The sequence below is a fragment of the Parambassis ranga genome, chromosome 2 (assembly GCF_900634625.1).
Source record: "Parambassis ranga chromosome 2, fParRan2.1, whole genome shotgun sequence".
Classification (NCBI taxonomy): Eukaryota; Metazoa; Chordata; class Actinopteri; family Ambassidae; genus Parambassis; species Parambassis ranga.
Window position 1 is genome coordinate 16,062,523 of NC_041023.1, and position 23,347 is coordinate 16,085,869.

The 23,347-nt window shown below is 41.2% G+C and overlaps 1 protein-coding gene across 1 annotated transcript; it reads left to right on the forward strand.

Annotated features, from left to right (window-relative positions):
* Positions 1 to 2,606: 2,606 nt before the first annotated feature.
* tent5bb (terminal nucleotidyltransferase 5Bb) lies at positions 2,607 to 10,180 on the forward strand. Its single transcript, XM_028396585.1, has 2 exons — positions 2,607 to 3,039; positions 8,239 to 10,180. Exons 1-2 carry the CDS (start codon positions 2,884 to 2,886, stop codon positions 9,262 to 9,264), a joined length of 1,182 nt encoding a protein of 393 aa, XP_028252386.1. The 5' UTR covers positions 2,607 to 2,883; the 3' UTR covers positions 9,265 to 10,180.
* The last annotated feature ends 13,167 nt before the right edge of the window (positions 10,181 to 23,347 follow it).

Sequence of the window (23,347 nt, forward strand, 5' to 3'; positions counted from 1 at the left end):
TGTCATCCACCTGCTGAAATGGCTTATTTTTTACATTTCCTTTCAGCATTACCGATACTGGCTGATTGTAAAGGGTAAATTGTGATTGACAGGACAGCTGCAATGATAGTCGCCGCTATAAATGTTAATCAAAGAGAAAATCAGCCCGAGAAGATAAGTAGATCTGTTGCAATTTGCGTCACATTTAACAAAAGGCTAGTTTGAAATGTCACTGTGTAACCTGTCAACACCGCTGTGTGTGTGCGTGTGTTTGACACATTAACACATTCTTTCCTTCCAGGGAGGAAAATCTCTGCAGTATAGTGTGTGAAAAAAAGAAGAGGCAGATCAGACCCTATGGAGTTACGTAAGAGTGACGCACCGGCTTCTTTAGGTATGCACACTGATGTTGCTGCTATGTTTAGCTTCTGAAGTGCAAAAATCTACACACAGTGTAAGGTGTAATAGGTCACCTATGTAGAGCCTGTTTACCAAATCAAGTCATATCACAGCACTGTCATTAATGGTGAAACTTACTAGGTGATCACAAGATGGATTGTTATTCAAAGGATCTTTCAGAGCTATAGCACGTAGCATCTGGTGCGTCTGATTTTCTATTTCTCTTCTCTCTGTCATCCTTGTTAGGTGGCATCACATCTAAAACATGCCCACAACTGCCAGCAGGACGCTAATGCTAAGTTTGGGGTTCACGTCCCCTAACACCACGAGCTGTTTTTTGTTTTTTCACTCACTATTAAGTTTCATATTTGCCTTGATTGTGGTTTGTCTCAAACACACATATTCATAACAGTAACAATGCATACTTTGTATACATGCATTTATAACTAAGTGTTGGTTCTTGTAGTAAGCTACAAGAACCAACACTTAGTTCTTTAGCATTCTGAAGCTACATCTTCTAGCTTAAGTTCGCATGCCCTCTGTGTAATGCTTTTTATTTTTGGATTAGTCCAAGCCCTGTGATTATAATGCACAAGGAGCCACTGCTGAATTTATGCTCAAATTTAAAAGCAGTGTACCTGTGAGGAAGCTGCCAGCATCCCCTCTAGTGCACAAATACACACACACAGCATTTGTATGTATTATTTAGGTCATTTCTTTTGCTTATCCGTACATCAGTTTACTTTGGTAGAATTTGTTATGTTCCTTATGTTATGTAAGTGTGGTGTGGAGGGGATTTGGGTTGTCTTGGTTTGCATGTGAGACTGTGACTGAAATAATTGGTGGCTTTTAAAGACAAACCTTTTTTAAGTTTTGCTGTTGTGCTATTCCTTTGAACATATTATGGTAATTATTACAAAATGTTGTCTGTCTGCTTTTTAATCCATTAGGCCCCGGGCATCGTTGCCATGCATCATTGCATTCTCTCTCAGGGCTTGTAAACAAAGACAAACTATTATCTTTAAGCTTAACATTCGTGAGGCATCATAATGATCATTTAAAATAAAATTCAGCCTGGATGTTGTAAAATATCTGAACCATGATCATCCTAATGCTCTGCATCACATATTGTTCTGGCCTTCTAAGACGTATTTGATATTTGTATACATGAAAGCGATTGATCTCTCCTACGGAAAAATAAAAAATCACTTGATTGGCTTTATGTTTTAAGCTCATAAAATCCCTGGATGGTAAGATGGAAAACAAGATTTTAACTATTACATGCAATGAACTCTGATTATGTCAAAGCAGATGTTTGTTGAGTTCAAAGTTAAAAAAAAAAACACTGCAAAGGTCCTGTCAGCTCAAGTGGGCACTGTAGTGCAAATTTACAAGTCTTAAAAACCCAGTAAATATCCTGTGCTTAAGTGCCACCTTTGTAATAATAACCCAAATCAATTGATGGGAGTTCTGTGCTTCTCTGGAGCAAATAGAGCTCTTGTGGATCATTACAACAGGAGAGGACCGATGCTGACTTCTCATTTCCAGCAGTCAATTTTGTGCGTAAACAATCAAAATCAATCAGTCAGGATTGTCACATCTTATTTTTGTGACAGACTTGATGTCAGCTGAAGTTAAAATAAAATAAAAAAAAAAAAAAAAAAAAAAAAAAATCAAAACAGTAAATTGTCAGTGTGACAGCTCAGCTGTCTGAAGTGAAAAATGCAGTGTCATCTGTTTCCATGTGCGTAAATGCGCACGACGCAATAAAGAATGAGAGCGAACTTTTGGATCAAATAAACTGGTTTAGGTGGGTGACGAGGGTTAAGATGTTATCAGAACTGATCCCCACAATTACCAGACAAGAAATATGAGCGTTATAAATGATTTTAGCTATTTCACAGAATGAATGAATATATTGTCCCCGCGGGGATTCACGTTTTCTCTTTGTAAGTCAGATGATTAACAAGAAAAAGCACAAAAGTGCGTCTCATGCGTCTCATGCCAGAATAGATCCTCTGTACAAGTCGATTTGCGGTTTCTTCTTACAAAAGTCAACTTCCAAGAATGCTCTTTTGCATATTTTCTACAGTCAGTGAACGCGTCATCTGACGCATTTGAAGTTGGTGTGTGTGTGAATCTGTGTGTGCAGCTCTCTGTATGTTGAAGCATTCATAAATCTCTGTCCAGCCAATGGGAAGGCTCATGTTAATCCCGGCTCAGTAAAAACCCGGTGTGAGTCCAGAGGAGGCTCTAATCTGAAGACGTAGTCAGAGAGACAGAGAGACAGCGGGGGCTGGAAGTGTTTCTCTCTCTTTTTTTGGAGATGTCCGATATTCTACCAAACTTTCTCACCACTTGATCGCATTTTGGAGGAGCTTTGTAAAAACCTACAGAGTGACAGAGAGGCGCACTTGAGCCACAAGCTGTCTGTCAGAACATCTCGGAGGAGAGGATTGCTTTTAAATTTGCCTACTTTTGGACATCCCGTTGACTCCGGTCGTCATGTCCACCGGTGATGCCTCGGAGCAGTGTCGGCGGGTCAGCTTGCTATCTTGGGATCAGGTGCGTCGTTTGGATTCCATCCTGGGGGAAAGTGTACCCATCCACGGCCGCGGAAACTTCCCCACGCTGTCCGTGCAGCCCCGGCAGATCGTTCAGGTGAGAATGATCTCCACGACTTTCAAATAATATTAATAATAAAAATAATATATATATCTAAAGAAATATATCTAAGAAATATAAATATATCCGTGACTGTGTATGGATATCACATTGTCATGAATGTAAAAAACTTTCCAGACTACAAATAATCTCACTTGTCACTCTTGGTGAGCTCAGGATTTGTGGCTTGAGCTGATTCCACATAAAAGACATTTGATCACTCACACTCAGATACAGCCGTGGGGATGATCTAACACTCTGACTGCAGTTTTCCACTAGCTCACTAATGCTCCTGCTCACTAACTCTTTTTTTTACAACTCTTCAGAGATAATAACTGCATTAGGGAGTATTTATAAGGAATGAAACGTATATAGTCTGCGCTGCACTTTTCCTCGATGTCATTTCCAGGTTTAGATTTTATTTGAGTGATTCATTTTTTTCTGCTGTGGAAAAAGAAGACCCTCACACACCACATGCAACATTACAAGGGGGCCCTATAATCATGGAGGCCCCTATACTCTACCATCTGCTCTGAACATCCCCCTGCTAATGTCTTTCCTTCATTATACATCAGTCCTGTTAGGCAACCGGGGGGCCCAGAGTGGTTTTTATGGAGCTTTTTTGGAAAATCGGACCACAGCTTTACCCAGTTTACTTTACCCACTTTTTTAGATGGCTATTCTGGATATATCCTAGACTTGTTAGGAGTTGTAAATTGTGGTAAAGGAGACAATTAGAAATAGCATTATTTAGATCATCATATACCTATGTGATACTAAAAATATTCGTGTTGACCAATGACCAGACTGATATATCTGTTGGTGCATAAAAACCACAACAGTGTGACAACAAATAGGAGCTAATGGGCTAAAGACTTTAACACATGTTGGGTAATTGGCCTTATTTCTCATGTATTCAAGTATTTGCTTTGTTAATTTCATTACACCTGTAGGTATAGTTTGATTCGCCAAGTGTGCACTGCGTCACTACACAGCAACAAAATGATTGTGACAGAAATTAAGTCAGACGTCGTGTTCCCTGACATGGAAAATGTCAAGCTGCTTTTAAAGTCTCTGCACGTTAATTTTCATAGCATATGGACAGGAGTGGAAACCAAGGGCTGCCTGAATGGAGGGGAAAAACATGCTCAGACATCTAAACCACTATAATATGTTTTGGAAAATGGTTGACAGTAATGTGAGGTGTTTGTGATTCATGGTATATGGGCTAAGGCGTTCAAAAAAACCACCGCTCAGCAGCAAACAGAACTGTCTACCTGAGAGACAGTTAAGAGGCGGTTTGGGAGCCAGTTCTGTCATCATGTACTGGTTGAGGTGACTGACAAATCCTTAAGAGTCATGGGACAAACCCACCTTATCAATGGTGGGTTTTGTTTGAGGGCCACATATGAATAACATCTGTTTGCGGTCTGGTTGTGAGCAGCACCGTTACGTTACACCTCTGCACTCGTGGTTTCATTGAACCCACAACTGGAATCTGCAATGGCCACTCACGTTTAACCTCCTTCTCCCCCGATACCTACAGAGGCAGCACACCACATGATGATAAACACAGATAGGGGATTACGTAATTTGCTGAGTAGGTTCACATGTGGAAGACCAAGTTATGTATTTATTTATTTTGTTAATGTTGGAAGTCTACTTTCCCGGATGGCAGTGGGCAGCTGGGGGTTTAAAGCAGAATGCGAGGAGTGGATTAGCGCCTGCCTGTGTAATAACAGTGGGCTTGTGGGTCAGGCTTGACAACGGTGCACAGTAAGTGGAGACCAGTCGTCTGATTCCACTGTGGCCCTTGCCAGACTGTAAACCAACTCCTCACTAAGGCTATTGTTTGGTGGCAGAGCAACATGAAGACACCACATGCTCCACGGAGGAGGTAATCTCGAAACACTTTAACTTTTATTAACTGATGCAATTGGAAAAATTTGATGGGTTTGATGGGTAAATTGGAACATCTTGCTAAAATACTATGTATTTTTTATTAGAATTTACAGGGTACATAATGTGAGTCATCTCATTTGAGAATTATCAGCTGTTTTATTTTAGTTGCACATAATCCCACACAAATCTCCCCCAAACTGGGTCTATAATCCTTTCAATGATATAATCACATAGAAGAGCAGGAGCAAGTCCCACCCCCCACCCCTCACCCCCACCACTCACAGGTGAGACGACCACCTGCTCAGAGAGAAAATTCAAGGTCGTTTGTCAAATAAAAGGAAAAACCATCATCATCATCAACCCCCACTGCCTGCCAAGCTACTGTACGACTGACCGGCTGGGTTAGTTTTGGAGTGGATGTTAAGGTCAGGGACTCATAACTCCTCGTACTCTGTCGCCATTTGTTTGGCAGAGGGATGATCTGACTCACTGCCTGGGAGCTCTCATTGGTGTCCAGGGGACCAAGGAGCTGGTTAAATGGCTGGGTCAATTCAAACTGTGCTGTAATAAAAACACATCCAGGCCGCAGCTTAAATGAAATACTCAAGGAAACTATTGAGGCCGCAGAGGGGGGAGAAAAAACTGTAATATGTCGCCAAGGCGTTGTCAACACCAGACAGTCTGCTGCGTTTGCGGCTCTTTTTTTACAAGTCTTTTCTGCTCCGACGTTGGCGGAAGTGTCTCCCCTCACTCTGTTCACCCCTCACTCTGTTCACCAGGTGGGAAATGCACTATCGTGGTTTTTTTTACGAGCAGGATGGAAGGGGGAGGGGAGCTTTGCTTCCTCATGTATACGCTCCTTTCGGGGACCCCCAGACAGGCAGGCAGGCAGATTATGGCGTGCTGTTAACTCGGACCAACTGTTTAAGTGTGAGGTCAGAGCAAACACTGCTGTGGGTTTCCCTTGCTGCATAGTTAAACAAAAAAAGTGTTTTCCAGGGCCCTGTGCAACCATGTGTAATTTCTCTCTGGTAAAGCATCTGACCCTTTTTACTGTTAGCTGCCAGAATTATATATGGTTAAATAACACAATAAATAATTTTTTAAGGGGCTCAATCAGGGAACTAGCTGACAAAAAATTACTTTTGTTTATGGTAGAACGTGTGTGACACACATCCGTAAACAAACAACACTAAAGATTTGGGGTTTTACGTGGAGAAAACAGCACCCAGATTTTCATTGTAGCATCTACGGTTAAAGTGCAGGTTCTGGCAAAGTACTCACTTTAAATCCACATTTTGTGGAATCAAGTTAGAATACGAATTTTTAAAATTTTATAAATTAAGATTAGAAATAATAATAAGATAAAAAAACTATATACGTTATAAAATAAACTACTAATTAAAATATAGAGTCAAAATAAGAGTAGGTATATACAGTATACATATGAACAGGTATTTCACAAATGAGTACCGGTAGTTGTAAACCTGCATCAGGTTTAGTCTTAGAGCTACTTTTGCAAAATAAGTTGATGTTTAGCAGAAAATTAAAAGCTTTATAGAAGAACCTGTGCTCCTTTGACCTGAAATATATATATATATATATATATATATATATATATATATATATATATATATATATATATATATATATATATATATATATATATATATATATACTGCCTCAGCCTCTCCATACTTTGTTTTATCTTTAAATAAACAAGAATACAGAAAATAGCACTTTGTGGTTTTTAGGTGGAGAAAACAACAGTTTAAACACCTATCTCTTCTTGTAGCATCTCCAGCTAAGGTTGCCAGATATGGTCAGTAAACACAGGTTGCAGCGCACAGCTGACTTTAAATCTACATTTCTGTTTGTGTATGGAATAAACAACAAAAAGATACAGAACTAAATGTTCGAGGGGTGTGTTTATTCACAAAGCTTAGCTGTCTGTTTAGCTTAGCTTAACACATTAACCTCCAACTACACGCTGATATTAGGTGTTATTGCCATTATGAAGGGATTTGCTGTATTTGCTTACATAATGCAAGTTAGTATGTCTATTGTATATTCGTCTCCTCCTCTCTACACACATTTATTGCAGAAACAGTAAGACAACATCAGCTCCCTGTGGCTGAGTGACAGTTTTTTTAAAGGACAGCTGTGTTTTGGATTTCTTCAGAAAATTGGCCTTGTTAGCTGTTTTTCCTCCCCTTGGTGTCTTTTTGAGTGATGCAACAGACAGGAAGCAAAACATCTCGGCTGTCTGTAGTTCAGCAGTTTTCCCAAGCATCCTGCAGTAATGCATGCGTGGTGTGTGTTCCAATGAACAGATAAGACCCCCTCCCTTATTCTTTCTTGCCAACAAGTGCTTATATGGTGATCAAATGTTCTCAATATGGTCTTCAGCCACAACTTGGAAAGTTCACAGCCTTTTTCTTTTTCAATGAGTCTCCTGCAGCAGACGAGCACTGGCGTGTCATTTTCTATAGTTTATCTTTGAGATGTCGGGATCCTTCATGTGAGATAAACCTACTGAATTAGGTATTCAGCTCATTGGAGTTGTGCTGTATATCCTTCAGACTACAGATTATGTTTAACAAGAACATGTTGGGTTTTATAGACTTAGCTGTATATAGTCATAATTATACAGTATAAAGTCTATAAGCTCTTTCTGACTGTAAAACTGGGTTTCTGAGTTTAAAGTTTGACTTTAATTCAGTTTTAATGTTTGTATTTAGACTTAGTTTTGTGCTTTTATGTTTGAATTCTGAGCATAAACACAGAATTCAGATTATTTTATGCAGCAGTGAGTTTATGTTGACTCAAAGTTCAAAGACCAATTTTTGAATTTAATTCTGGATTTTAAGTCTTAAGGTTGAACTTGAGTTCAAGGTTTATATATTTCATATGTTATATTTAATACTTATTATAAGGAAGCAAGTGAAAATGCTTTTGATATTCATATAATATGCTTATAATTTGCTACCAAGGTATTTTATTATAAGTATTATAAGTGTATTATGGTAATACAGAATTCAGTCTGCAAAATGACATAAGATTATTAGTTCATAGTCATGTGTTAGCCTGCTTTCTTTTTTTATACTTCCTATATTTCATTTTTATGCTTTGTGCACCAACAGTGTCTCTGATTTCTTAGATTGGAAGCAGTAGAGAGAGCAGCTATCGTTTTACATGTGCAAACCTGTGTTTTCTGCGTCAGCCTCTTTGTGATTCTAATCTTGTCTTAGATCACTGTCACTCAGTTTTTCCTCCCTTTTCTTTATCTTTCAGGTGGTAAGGGCTCGTCTGGAGGAGCAGGGTGTTGTGGTACGTGACGTTAAGCTGAACGGCTCGGCGGCCAGCCACGTCCTTCACCAGGATAATGGCCTAGGCTACAAAGACCTGGACCTGATCTTTGGCCTGAGTCTGACAGATGACAAAACCTTCCGGCTGGTGAAGGACGTGGTGCTGGACTGCCTGGTGGACTTCTTGCCTGAAGGGGTATGCAGGGAGAGGATCACTGCCCTCGCCCTGAAGGAGGCCTACGTGCAGAAACTGGTGAAAGTTTGTAACGAGACAGACAGGTGGAGCCTCATCTCCCTGTCCAACAACACCGGCAAGAATGTGGAGCTCAAGTTTGTGGACACCCTAAGAAGGCAGTTCGAGTTTAGCGTTGACTCCTTCCAAATCACTCTGGACTCGTTGCTGCTCTTTGACCGCTGCTCAGAGACTGCCATGTCCGAGGCCTTCCACCCTACGGTGCAGGGGGAGAGCATGTACGGTGACTTTGAAGAAGCTCTGGGTCACCTCCGCTCCAAGACTATCGCTACCCGTAGCCCAGAAGAGATTAGGGGCGGCGGGCTTCTCAAGTACTGCCACCTGCTGGTGCGTGGTTTTCGGCCTTCATCCGAGTCTCAGATGAAACAGATGCAGCGCTACATGTGTTCACGCTTCTTCATTGACTTCCCCGACATAAGCGAGCAGCAGAGGAAACTGGAAGGGTACCTGCAGAACCACTTTGCTGGCATGGAGCACAAACGCTACGAGTACCTGGTGACACTGAGGCGGGTGGTGGACGAGAGCACTGTGTGCCTGATGGGCCATGAGCGCCGGCAAACGCTGGCTCTCATTTCTGCCCTGGCGTTGCGCGTAATGGCCGAACAGAACGCTATCCCCGCTCTGTCTAACATCACCTGCTACTACCAGCCCGCCCCTTACGTCAGAGATGTCAACTTCAGCAACTACTACGTGGCCCAGGTTCAGTCACCGATGGCTGCGTGCAGTAACTCTTATCAAACATGGCTGCCTTGCAGCTGAGCATTGACTTTACAGACATTGCTGAACATTTGTTTTCCACGGTGTCCACAGAGAGTGTAAAAGCAAGGCGTTCTGGCTCTGGAAACAATCCTCTGTCATTCTACCCAGCATGATCATCCACTGAATCTGGACTTCTTTGATTTCCTGAAGGTCTGACAGAACTGACTCTGAAATTTCTCATGTGAGAAATGCCTGCATTTAATTTGTACTCCATTTAAATTTCTATGCGTCTTGAAGTGAGAAGAGACGGTCTGTCCTGCTCTGTATGATCTTGTGTTTCCATGCAGCTGAATCTATTGTGTGTCTGTTTATAATGGCAGCAGCTGCTGTTGTGACACACTAATATTTAAAATGGCAAGAGACAGCGCCAAACCAGCTGCAAGAACATCCCCATGCTGTACCAAGAAATGTGGCTGAAAAACTTCCAGTTGATTTTAAAAACAGTAATTTGGCGAGCCAGAATGACATGTTGGGTTTTTTTTTATGGACGATAAGGGGGCTTGGAGAGGGGGTGCTTGGTATGTATGTAGCAATGTGGTTAGTGGATAAAAAGTTATTTTTATTGCCAAAATTTTATATCTTGATCCATTCCACTAAGTTATACTGCTGTAAAAATAACAACAACAAAAAATTGTCATTGGAGCCATTGTGATTACTTTGTTTTTATTCTGTTCTCGTTTCATAACCAGTGTATGGAAATAAATGAAGAGTTGTTGAAGGTTTGTAATAAACTGTAAATACTGTTTTTTTTAGTTCTGTCTGTGGTTTCAGCTGACCTGACAAAGGACCAAAGAACTCTTAATTCTTGTGTAGCATGACAAACAAACAAAAGACTATACGTGGTCCCAAGTGCCTGAATCTTTCTAGTAGTAACTGTTTTTTGACTCTTTTTCATTCAGGTGACTGTATATTTCTATATCCTGGGTCAGGGTAATTTTTTTTAAATCATTAAAAAAAATATCAACAACTGAAAGATGCCTGTGTGTTTCTTTTTTATGCTTTCAGGGACAGAAAAAGTACGATACACTCTTATCTGTGCTGTATCGGTATCTTTTATGCTTTGGTTTCAGCTATCCTCCCTAGATCTCACCCACAAACTGTCTCATTTGTTGTCTGTGTTCCATCAGCCAGACACCGGCTAGCCTCTCACACAAACACTTACTTGTTCAAGCTCAGTGCATCCACCCCTCTTCCTCCTCCTCCTCCTCCTCCTCCTCCTCCTTCCACCTCTTTAGAAATGGGTCTATACATTAGCCATTCCAGTTGTGCATCCGACAAGGCCCAGAAAGGGGAGATCGCTGTCCTGCATGGACTGAGCTGCAGGCTTTGAGGCTTTTTTTTCTTCCTGCATGATCAAAACAGTTCAGTAACCACACTTAGACCTGCATCTCTGCCTCCATCCCACTGTGACACTTCATCTTTTAGCATTGTGGATTTAGTGGAGCATGAAATGTAGCTGTTACACACCTGTTTATAAACTCTTTCTAATGGAGACACAAAAAAGTTCTGGCTCATAAAGGAGGCGCTGGAACATTTCACTGAATCACTCGTTTATAAAAGAATTTGAAAGAAGAGTGTCTGTTAGAGTGATTAAGGAGCGGAGATAAAAATGCAATGAGGGAAATTTCCCTCTCTGGATTAGCTGTCAGACAGCTACAGACACACTTGCTCAGAGGATTCCCCCTCTGAAGAGTTACAGTGGAATAAAAATGCGTTAAGTCACAGCACTTAACAAACCAGTGATTTCTGAGCCTGGTGGCCGGATCTCAAGAGCAGCTCTTCAAATGTGTGGTGTTAATTAACAGAAAAAAAAGTTGTGGATGTGTTAAAGGTCAATTTCTTGATGAAACTTCAAGCGGTATTTTTGAGAAAGTGTTTGGGTTGCTCGCACTGAGTTAAACAATGCCACAAGTCAAAGCATCTAAAGTTTCCATGGAAACAAGATGCTGATAAATATGGAGGACAAGTGGATTGACCCGAGGCCTCATTGAGGCATCCTCCTTTCCCTATCACCACGAATGTAAACAAGAGCCAATTATCAACAGACAGAATGGTTGGGCGGGGCCTACAGGAAATTTACTTGCACAGATGGAGTTAATATTTTTAAAGCGTATTTTTCATATAATGCAATTTATACCTAGCTTCAACCTGTAATTTGTGTGAGAATATTACTCTGGTGTCACCAATGAGTTGATCAAGTAAGGTGATCCCTCTGATTAGTCGTCACATTTCACCCTGATTTCAGCATGCAGTAGTCACATAGACGTCAACAGAAGTCAGGGATGGGCCAAAAAGAAAGAAAAGTTTATCTGAACAAGGATGACACAGTGAAAAGTCTCATGTTTCCAGTAATTGAACTGCTAACCATCTTTCCACAGCATAATCAAAGCCTGTTTTGTTTTCCTGAATTGTTGTCACATAACTGCTGATCACATGCGTGTCAAAATCGGCTTTCTAGCTGCACAGAGAACTACAGAAATTTTTGTTTTTTATAAAAAAAATTTTTTTATCATAAATTGTTTTGATTTTCACAGAATTACTGGTAAATTAGTTCTACTAAAATTGAAATTTACACTTAAGTGTAAGTTTGGTTGTATTTTCTGACAGGAGTTTGGAACTTAACAAACTACAGATGTGTATCATTGTTCTCTGATCAATCAGACATTAATAAAATATAAAGCTTGACCTTTGTGGCATCGGGTTGAGAACATGGTCAGTTTTATTCTCAATAAGGTTAATTGTTCCTGCAACAATACCTGCTGCTTATTCCAAGAGGAGGAGTTTTGTGCACCTTAGATTTAAGGTAAGGTATGGGTGTTTTTCCTGTACAAATACCACAGACAAATCTGACAGTGGTGCCCCACAGTTTTCAGAAGCTTGGCCTCTAAACCCCCACTCTCGCTTTTCTACATGGGTGGGCTCTTCTGGGTTGAACTCCCTTCACAGACTTTGGCGCTTAAAAGGTCCCGTTATCATATTTTCCCTCCCTTCAGTGTTGGGAGTAATCTCTGTCTGACGATCACAGTGTGCGTGTTCTTCACAGGCTGATTAGATTAAGGGAACATCTTCCTTAGTGGTTGACAGACACCACCTGGGGGATGATGGGACAAGCCAAGCGTGGGTCCCCAGAATAACAAACTCTTGTCAGTTCTCAGCTCCATATATGATTGTATTGGCTGCCTGGGGAGAGCATAATAGAAAACAAATTTGTCCTCAGAGGAGATGCTGTACTGCAAAGCTGATGGAGAACAAACTCTAATCATGGGAGGTGGGGTTTGGGATAATGAGAGAGGAAGTCAACAAACCAAAGAGTGTGGTGATTTCACTGTCTAAATTAACCTCCATAAAAGTACAGCATGTAAAAAAATCCACAATTGAGATGCAATCAAAACAAATAAATTCTTCTATTCACGAAAGATTGAATCGGACTGATACTAATTTCAGTCTTTACACACAGTGAAGGAAGTGGTGCTGAAGTTTTTCCTCGTAAAGTACTTTTACTGGACTGAGTGGCATCGCTCCATCCATCATCATGTCGTTAGCAAGCGATTCCCAGGGACTCGCACAATTTCTATTTGCGGAATCTGCGGATATTCACCATGGTGATGTTTAGTTGTTGTCCTGAAATGCAGAGTTGTAAAACAAAATGCACCCATCTCGGTTTTTTGGTGCATATTTCTGCACCGGAAAAAACACATGACTGGGGAATTTCAGTCAAAATAAGGTAATGTCAGAATGTTCCCTCCAGTGTTAAAATATGTGTGTATATATGTTCATTGTAGTGAAACGTGTCAGAGTTCAAGTCTGACATCTTAGTAGGATGCAGAAAATTAAATTTACAGTAACAGTAATGGTTTAAGACAGCAATGGTTGTTACTCACTTCTCAAACATGTCACTTTTTCCTACCGGTATTTAGGCTGTAACATAATCCAAGCAAATGTGTAACATTTTCACTTCTTTGCTTGCAGTCTTATTTGACAGTGCGTTTATGGAGTTGTCTGAAACTCCTGGTTAGTCTAAATACAGGCAAAGAACCTGTCACTAAAAGCTCACAATTTTGGGCTGGTCCCACAATTATGCATAATTTTAAAATTTCCCAAAAACTACAGACCAAAGCTGTTTTGTGCCAGGCTGTAAACATTTTTATTTGGGATTCAGTCACAACTTGAACTTGAACTGACACATCTGAACAAATAATAAACCTTGTGGTTGCAGAGACATACTCTATTCATTTTGGGCATGTCATTTTCAAGCTGATGCCTTAAAAAAAGGCTTGGGTTGGAATGGGTTAAAGACATCAGTAAAAGAAGAGGAAATGCAATGGACAGCCAAGAATCTATGAATGCTAGCAAGCCACAAGTTAGCATGTCATTTTTTACTACCTTTGCAAGATGAATTTGTGTAAATCCATTCCTCAAAGGTGGAGGAAACTGCAGGTTTTTAAATTTCTACATTGGCTTCATTTCTCATGTTTTGGAGTTTGCTGCTTGGTGCTGTTTACCTAACTCTGGAATTACTTAGACCTTTGGAGCACTTTGAAAAATAACTGCAATTTCAAGAGGCAGCTGGATTTACACAAATCCATCTTGCAAAGGTAGTGAAAAAATGACATGCTAACTTGTGGCTTGCTAGCATTCATAGATTCTTGGCTGTCCATTGCATTTCCTCTTCTTTTACTGATGTCTTTAACCCATTCCACCCCAAGCCTTTTTTAAGGCATCAGCTTGAAAATGACATGCCCAAAATGAATAGAGTATGTCTCTGCAACCACAAGGTGTATTTAGATACTTTTGGTGTCATAATAAAGGGAACACCTGGGAGATTTGCTCAGATGTGTCAGTTCAAGTTCAAGTTGTGACTGAATCCCAACTGAATCGAGTGTTTGGAGGTGCGTCAAATGACTGGTTCCTGTCCATGGACCATGGTCTTACCTGAAGTGCAACCTCAATTTGACACTGTATCATGTAGTAGTCCACATTGTCTGAAAGCATCACACATGAAGCTGACATTTTATTTTATAATGTTAATAAGTTTTCAACATCAATGGTAGTCTGATAGATTAGCCTGAGCATTAGCAGCAGCCAATCAGGCCAGAAAACCTAGTGTGGAAGAGGCAAGACGTGTAACCATGGTACCATGACCCTAACCATGAGCAAACTCAGTTCTACTTTTCTCACTTAGATGAAATACTGTACATTTGAAGACACTTTGAGTGTCCTACTTGTAACTCTTTTATTATAGATCCTTATATTTTATGGATGCCTCCTCCTGTGGCGCCGAGGAGAAGTCAGGTTTTTTGTGAGTTGCACCAGAAAATTCACCTCAGTGATGAATCAATCATGAAACCCATAATTTTCTTGTAGTGACACATAATTCCTTCTGCAGAATGAATTTATTTTTCCAAAACAAGCAGAACAGAATTATGTCTGTGTGCAGCTTTCACCGTTTTTTATTTGTACAAATTAGCTCGTAGCCTATAATTTGGCAGACAGTGAGGAGAAGGCTCTGTCTGTGTTTTCACGACAAAAAAAGAAGTAGAACACTGAATTCTGTTGAGTCACTCCCAGACTGCAAATAATGAAGTGTATTTTTAAGAGAGTTCCAGACCGAGGGAGGGCGTAGGCTGTAAACAAAAAAAGAGACACCGTGTGACTGAGAGACACAATTTTCGCACGGCTGAAGGGTACAAAAAACGACCGGTATGATACTGACATCTGTTCATGTCCCGACACCAGCCTGCTTTCATTTGGTGAGGGAGGAAGATGGGCGGGGGCTTCGCTCTTCCCCTTATCCAAAGCTGCTTCCTGAGAGCCACAGTCCTCTGAAAGGTCACACTGTTCATCACCCTTGGGCCCCTGTGAGGAACTCTCCTCTTATAAATATTAATGGGGGACTGTATACCGAATGGGGGACTGTTAACAAGGGTGCAATAGGGGTGTTGCCTTTTAACGCTGCAAGAGGCTTCGCCATGGGAGAAACGGAGGGGGCGGAACTGGAAAAGTCTGGCCCATATGCTCCTTGACATATGGATCTTCTTGTGACTGCAGCTCTGACGCCTCATGGCTTTGATTGGCTCACCAGAAGCAAAATCATAAATAGAAGACAGTTTCACAGCAGACCAAATCCACTTGAAAGACCGGAGACTGTAAATTCTCCCAGGGATGATTGATTACTCTCCAACCGATCCTCAACGCAACCAGCTGAGCTAATACTGCATACTAAGCAGCATTTATTTTAGACCACTTATGTAATGGTGTTATATAATAATAATACAAACCACACAGACTAGGTATGTATACCAGGCTTCCCCATGAGGTCTAAGCTATATTACTAACAAACCCAACCCCCCCTCATTCCCCTTCAGCACATCTGGTTGTCCGCTGAGTCTGACCGCAGCCAAATGATATGCAGACAGCAGCCAGGATGGGCAAAGAGAAGCTTTGTTTTGGACAGAGACAAACATGAATCTGTGGAGTGGGGATGAAAATTAGGAAAACTTTGGAGGGATGTTTGCTTAATTTGGAATCATTCAAATTTCCAAACTTTGAGTGAGAAATATTTGGTTCTACATATGACACCTTTTCCTCCACAGAATCCTTGTGGACTTGTGAAAATCTAAAAAGCAGGCTCCATACAGTTTACCTCCTGCCTTCTAGCACCGGGGCTCATTTTCCTCTCAATTGAATTTCTCAGGGTTGTAGATCAATAGTGGCAAAGAGAAGCAGTGTTTCACTGGCAGTGTTGATGTTTCTTTATGAAATACAGCTCAGCGGGGGTGATTGGATCAGGGCTCCATGCTGTGGAGGTGGCATGGAGAAGTTGATGGATGAGACACAAGGTATGGGCTTCAGTTTGATTCAGAGTAAGCAGAAGGGGGGGGGGGGGTAGGAATGACATTTGATCTGTCCAGTGTGGAGAAGGACAGGCGTGCCTCTGTTTCCGTAAAAAAAAAACCTCTGCAGGTCCTGGATGGGCCTGTGGGGAGAGGTAAGTCACATCACAGCTCCACGTGCTCACATGTCACAGAAACATCAGATTCTGCTCAGTGTAGATATATAGCTTACTAACATATTGGTATTAGGCAACTTCAGATGACAACATGCAACTGTTGTCATCCTGCCAAGAAGAAAAGTGTTCAACACTAACCTTAGGATTTAATTAGTTGAGCAGCAGCAGGTGCTGCTGATCATCAGTCCTTGATGAATTGATCATCAGCAGGTGTACAGACCTCTATAAACTGACATTTAGGCAGTTTGTTGCTCTGGAGCATTCAGGTGCGTTTGCACAAAGACAAGAGGGAAAGACATAAACCATGGTGTTAGAGAAGCAACTGTTGCTGCACATCTGGAAAGACTTAAAAGTGTTCTACAGTGAGAAAGATTATTCACAAGTGGAAAACATTCAAGACAGCTGTCAATCTTCACAGGAGTGGACGTCCCAGAAATTTCACCCCAACAGCTACATGTCAGAGCCTACAGACCTCACTGAGCATGCTCAGTGTTAATGTGACAGCATAATTAGAAGAAGACTGAACAACTATGGTTTGTTTGAAGAGCGCTTCTGTCTAAAAAAAACATGGAAACCGGACAAAGGTTTTACAAAACTGTATCTGAACAAAGAACAACCCTTGTGGAACAATGTCCTGGACAGATGAGACCAAAGTAGAGTTGTTTGGTCTTAATGTTCACCAACATGTCTGCTGAAAACCCTTCGCTAATACTAACTGCTGCATTTTATGGCTGCAAAACCCAAGAACATAACACAGTATACTGGCGCTTATATATATACACACACACACACAATTGAAGACATAATGGCGTTCAGTGAAAAATGTGGTGCACCCTTAAGTGATGCTGCTGATTCTGCACACATAATTTTGTGTGTTTTAAAAAAATGTTTTGCAGCTAAAAGTTGGAAATTTGTTTTAGAAGGTAGTGGAGACAAAAACAAAGGTTGAAAGAAAGTACTAAATTTCCTTATATGTAAACTCACCTGTACATACACATGGCAGAACCTTCTGTGATGTCATCCACAGGTTTTTGAGCCCCCCCAACCATGATCTTTCCTGGAACATAACAATATGTTGTAGCAGTACCTCATCATACAGGGCTTGGCTAATTCATAGAGTATTATATATTTTTATATGTATTCTTGTAATCCATCATCATCAGGGTGACAGGAAACTTTAAACCCCAGTTGGTGATCACAATGTAAACAGTTAAGCAATAAGTCAGACATGTTTAAAATCTGTTCTTTGGCCTTCCCATTAAAGAGTCAATGGCAAAATGAAACAGACTGTTTATGAAAGCATTTCCTCTTACATGAGTCTGCCAGGGTTTAAACCTGCTACTGCATACATGCCTATGGAAAACACATGGCAGCCTATTAGGCTTTGACAAATGATCACTGGAGGAGGAAATAAAGACGTTAAAAAACAATAATGTAAAGTAATTTAGAGGGATGTTGGCCAAAGTGGTTCAAAAATAGCTGGAAAGTTTGTGGAGCAGGACAGAGTAGCCGAGATGGGCTCACTGCTGCTTATATTAATGTGTTTGTGTTCCATTATGGTATAATTGACTGCTGCAGGTAGACAGAAAAAAAGAGATTAGCTTTATGCTAAGCTACGCTTTGCTCCAGATGTTACCATTGCACATATGCGACAGATATGTTCATATTTTACATTTGCTCTCATATTAGTTGGCTTTCACATAAGTGTGCTGCTACTACAATGTGTAATGTGTATAGTTCCAGAACCCACACAGTGACACTGATTAGCTGAGTCATAATAACTCAGCTGGTTCTACATGACTGACATATACACATACAAGTTGACGAAGACGCTTACCTGGATTTAAACGATGTATTAACGATGTGTATTCTAGAGGGTTAAATTCAACCGCGTCACAGCTGTCAGTCTAATCAGCTGGACACATGTTTATTCTCAGACTCTAGCTTATTGTATTAGCTATTTCAACCACTTATCATATGTGCACATTCATTCTTGATCATGGGAGCCATTTTTCAACAGGCACTGAACCAAAACCAAGCAGCTTTAATGTACTAAAACTAACCAATAGTTTCAAGGGTGCTTTTACACATTGTACTAAAACTAGTATTTTATTGATACTAAAATGCGGGAGACCACACACAGAGGGACAGAGAGGAAACACAAACATGGAGGATGATTGACATTGTCGGCTGGCACTGCAAACTTTTTGGTTTGGTTTCTTGTCCCACAAATAAAGCTGAATCCTTCTCCTTCTCTGTCAAAAGCATCCAAAAAATGCAGAAATCTTGCAAATCTATAGGCAACTTATTTATTTATCATGTCTACATGCTGTTACTCCATTTTTCACAGCCTTTTATACTTCCTACTGCTCTATGACCCAAAGCTAGTGATTTATACAATAGCGGACCCTTTCATCTCCAACCATCTCTGCCCCTTCTCACCGTCCCTCCCTTCCCTCCCTCCCCTTCTGCACATTCATCCTCTTTTTTTCTGAGATTGATCAAATATTTGCTCTTCGTGGGCCCCAGCCTGTTTATTTTCTGGAGTGCGTTTTCAGCAGCGGTCGGGGCCCGTGCAGTAGGGCTCAACAGTGCCGTCTCAGACGTCCCAGTGTTTGGCTAAGCGGTTGGAGGCCCCCGGGCCTGGTGTCCGGGTGCTCTGAGTGCGCTCTGGCAACCTTGGCCGCTCTCCCCTTCGTTGAGCATACTGGGCCTGTGGGCCTCACACACACTGCAGCCATTCACTCAACCAAGCACACACAGGATAGAGTATGGATTGTTTGGAGGCTGGTGGCAATGCCAGGAATGCTGAGCCCTAGTTCCTCTCTGGGAAAAAATGGTATTCGGTTCTCTCTCTCTCTCTCTTTCTCTTTGAAAGGTTGCAGCAGTCTGATGAGAGGGATCACTAGGTGCATAAGCCGACCTGTTTCCTCTTCCCTGCAGATTCCAGCCTGGCCAGTCAGAGAGGGCCTCCCAGCCAGAGGATTCCTAAGGAGAGCCACTGCCTTCCACACTGGTATTTCCTGACCTAGTCCCACATCCCAAGTGGCTCATTCACAGTTATAGCAACTAAAAAAACAGAAAGCTATATAGAGATGCACACAGAAAATATCCATATTTAAGACAGGATTGCTAATAAACATTCATTTGACTTCGTCGTACAAAGAAGTGGCACTGTGCTATTTTTAAAATTTTTATATTAATGACACTTTCATCAGTAGCTCCAGTGAAGGCAACATAAAGATGATCTCTCTTAAAGGCTTAAACAGTCTTTCCATATGCAGGGTCATGATCGTCTAGGCGTATGGACGCTTCCATCCCTGCAGATCTAATTCGTCCAATCTCTGCCCCCCGCAGCCGTGCGTGACTGTGTGTCCACTTGACAACTCAGGCCGCCCGTGAATGTAATAACAGCTGAGGGGTCAGGGAGGATATGAAACACAGTCCAGAAGTCATCAGAGGAGGAACTGTAAATCCTGACATGTTGATAAGCAGAAACAGGTGAGTTTTTTTCTTCTTCTATTAAACACAATAGAGCGATATTCAAACAAGGCTGTGCAGCAACAGGCAAGAAACAAAACCTGATTTGATCAAGTGCATATTTGAATCTCTCCACACACTTCAAGAAATGCAGGCATCAAGGGGCCTCATGGAGGAAACACCTCCATTTGTAAGATTTGGAGCAAGGCAAAAGTGATAACAAATTCTCCAGGCAAACACTTCACGAGTTCCTCCTGGGCTGTTTGTCAGCCTCCTGAGAAATTCTGCTCCTAGTGTGTCTACACATGCCAGGAGACATCGCCAGAGTGAAATCCCAACCCTCCCTTCCTTTACACTGACTTCAGAGAGCATCCTCTGTGTTCAGTCACTTGAAAGTGTTGTTTTTCATCTTAAAATAATGGAGCTATAGGAGGAGGGAATATGGCCCTCAAAAGGATAAGAGGACAAAAAAAGTTGTTGGCCACATTTAGGTTTTATTATCTGTTCTGGTTTAATCTTCCTATCTTTTCTCAATGCTAATTTTCATACTTGTCTTGGAAAGTTGTGGAGACCAAAGCAGACTGAAAAAATAAAGGAAATGATGAGTTGGTCCTAAATCGGATGTTTGATGTCATGCAACTTTTGCTTGTAGCTATGCTGCCATTCAAATGAATTCTGACTGATTTAATTCGCCTATTTGTAATTGGGATGTGTGTATTGTCTCATCCATGCAAAGAAATCTGAACTTTGCAAACAACATGAACATGACAACGACATTTATGTTAATATGTATGTAGCATTGACTAGCCAAATTCCCAGCATGGCATTATGTCATTATACTACCTGTTGTACCAATTAAAGCTCCAGGATGCTTTTGTGTTTGCTTCTGTAGCCTCTGCTAATTCCCATAATCCTTCACCCACATATTCTGCATTTGTGCAAAGACTAGATCTTGTGTCCGAGCCTGAGTTTGACAGTATGGAATCTTTCCACTGTGATATAAAATGCACACAGTTTGCTCAGAAACACTCTCATTATACTCAAAAGTGATACTTAGCAAACGTTGGATGAGATGTTCCCTTGCCAGCAGAGGAAAGAGGACATTCTTTTGGCTTCAGAAGAGAACAGATTGTCTCATCAGAGCCATCAGATCTGCTTTTTAACCCACTGTGGACTACACATTGATGGCGCAACGCACTTTCTAATGACATTACTCAAGTGTATATGTGCGTCACATATGAGAATATTCCAGAATTAGTGGGCAACTGTGTATTATTCTAGGTAGATTGGAGGATACCTATGCTTTACTTATGGCCAACCAATGACCCAAATGAAAGGAAAGGGAGGATAAACACTCTTGACTCAGGCCTTTGGTTCACCGCTCCATTTCACGACCTCCACGCCCTCCTCCGCCACCACCAACCCATCCATCTTCCCTCCCGTTCAAAGCTTGACCCTCTACCAGGCTGCCCACATCACAGCCAACCTGCCCCCCCACCCCGTGGTGACATGCGAGCGGCATTTATTTTCTCTACTTTCTCTTAGCACACTTTAATTAGCCGCTGTCTTTTAACCTCAACCGCGTCCCACCTAGAAGGCAAATCAGGCCACAGCAGAGCAGAAACATCCTCTCAAGTCCAAGCAGGCTGGCCAACAATAACCATCATTCTCCAGTCAGGAATATTAAAGAAAGCACAGCACTTACACTGTTTTATAGATCGCTGCTGAATTCCATGAGTTATTTTCTGATGATGTCTATTTTACCCTTCTGGTTTCCTCACTTTCCCCTCATTACGTCTCGTCTGCTTCCACTTCAGCCAGCGAGTGATTTCCTACATTTGTTTTGAAAATAACTTTCTCCCAGAGACACAGCACCTGCTGTGTTATGGCTACAGTACAGACTGCAACATGATGATAATAAATGCTCATAAGAGGGAAGAAGAAGGATTTTTCATTTTTAAATATAGTAAAATACGTTTTAAACAGATTAAATTACTAAATTTCTTTTTTCTTTTATATATTATTTTATATATTATTTGTATATTATATTTGATATATTAGAAAATCTGGAAGTAGTAGGACATTAAGAAGACATTGTAATCATCAGAATTTTAGCCATTCTGCTAAATAATGCATCCACCACTATAATTGTATGAAACTATACATGTATATGTGTAGACATAGCATATAGAAAGGCTGGAACAATGCTGTCAGTCATAGAAATGCATCCTGCATTCAGGGATTAGGGACACTTTTTATTTTAGCCGTATCCAATCAGCAGATTTTGTTTATTATTTTTGTAGTCAGGAGGTGACTGCACGGTCTTTGTCAGACAGCATATCCCCCTTTAATTCCCTTTGTTTTCCTGTATGTCCTCATATGCCTTTACTGTGTGTCTGTGTGTATCAATCACGTGCTTGTTGTCTTCCTCTTCCTTTGTGTGTCTCCACCTCCTCCGTCCTCCGTCCTGTCTGTGTTCTTGCTTTTACGACATTCTCTTAGTGTCTCTTCTCTTCTCTTAACAATACCCTGGTTGTTCATTGTTGTCTAATTAGGTAATGTGACTGTTGTGAGGACATTATTTATTGTACTTTTTTTCCTCATCAGAATCAGTACAAATTCGTTTTTGAAATGTGTCCAAATATTTCTGTAAACTGGCTTGAGGAATAACCATACAGTAGCTGGACTGGTTTGCCAGTAGCACTCACCATACCGGTTGCCAGTCACATTCAGTTTCATTAGCAAACAGGTTAACCAGACAGTTTCACATTCACTTCCACTGACTTTTCCAAAGTTGTGCAGCAGAGGACCTTGTCCTTTATGTGTCAATCAGCCTGGACAGATTATAAATCTTTCACAGGGTTAACACAAAAAGGCAACTATTCCAAGTAACATATATAATACATAAAGTGTCAAAGTTATAGGTAGGACTGTCCACAAAGTACCTGTATGTCAACAGGTGTGCGACTGCAACCATTCCTTTAGGAACTATGCTGTGTGTGTATTTTACAAGACTAGATCAACTGTTTGCACAGCTAACTGAGGTGAAGCCTCAGCTAAAAACAACATGTACAAAATCATAATAGCGTTTCACAACACTCTGTGCTCTGTAGAGCTCACAGAGTGGCACACAAATTCTTGGCAGGAAGTAGACCGGAGGGTTAAGTAAGGGTGGTGGCTGGCGCTGCCACTGATTTCCATGGGTTTGGATGAAAACTGACTGGCTTTTTATAGCACAGTGGCCGGGTGGGGTCACAGGGTATGTGTGGCTCACAGCATTCACTGTGTGGGAGTGTGGCACTCGTTCAGACGGAGCCGAAAAAGGAGAGACAGCGAGAGAGAAAAGGAGACGGAGTAGGTAGTGGTGATGGGAAGGAAATAAGGCCAAGGCTAAGACTGAGATCCAAGAAAGAAAGAAAAATGCTTATTCATGAGACATTTTAGCTCAGTCTCCCCTGAGATCTCCTCTCCGTCTGGAAAGGTGTCATGAGCCATAGAAAAGAGAAGTGCTGATGGGAGTTAAGCAAATGGACTGAGAAAAATGGACAGAGAGCTGCCAAGCAGTGACAAGCCAGGGCACTCCTCCATCACAGC

What these genes read in the sequence shown, in the direction of transcription:
- tent5bb (XM_028396585.1), top strand. Translation starts at nt 2,884, where the DNA reads ATGTCCACCGGTGATGCCTCGGAGCAGTGTCGGCGGGTCAGCTTGCTA. An exon ending in AGCCCCGGCAGATCGTTCAG is followed by an intron (nt 3,040 to 8,238) that starts GTGAGAATGATC and finishes TTTATCTTTCAG; the next exon opens with GTGGTAAGGGCTCGTCTGGA.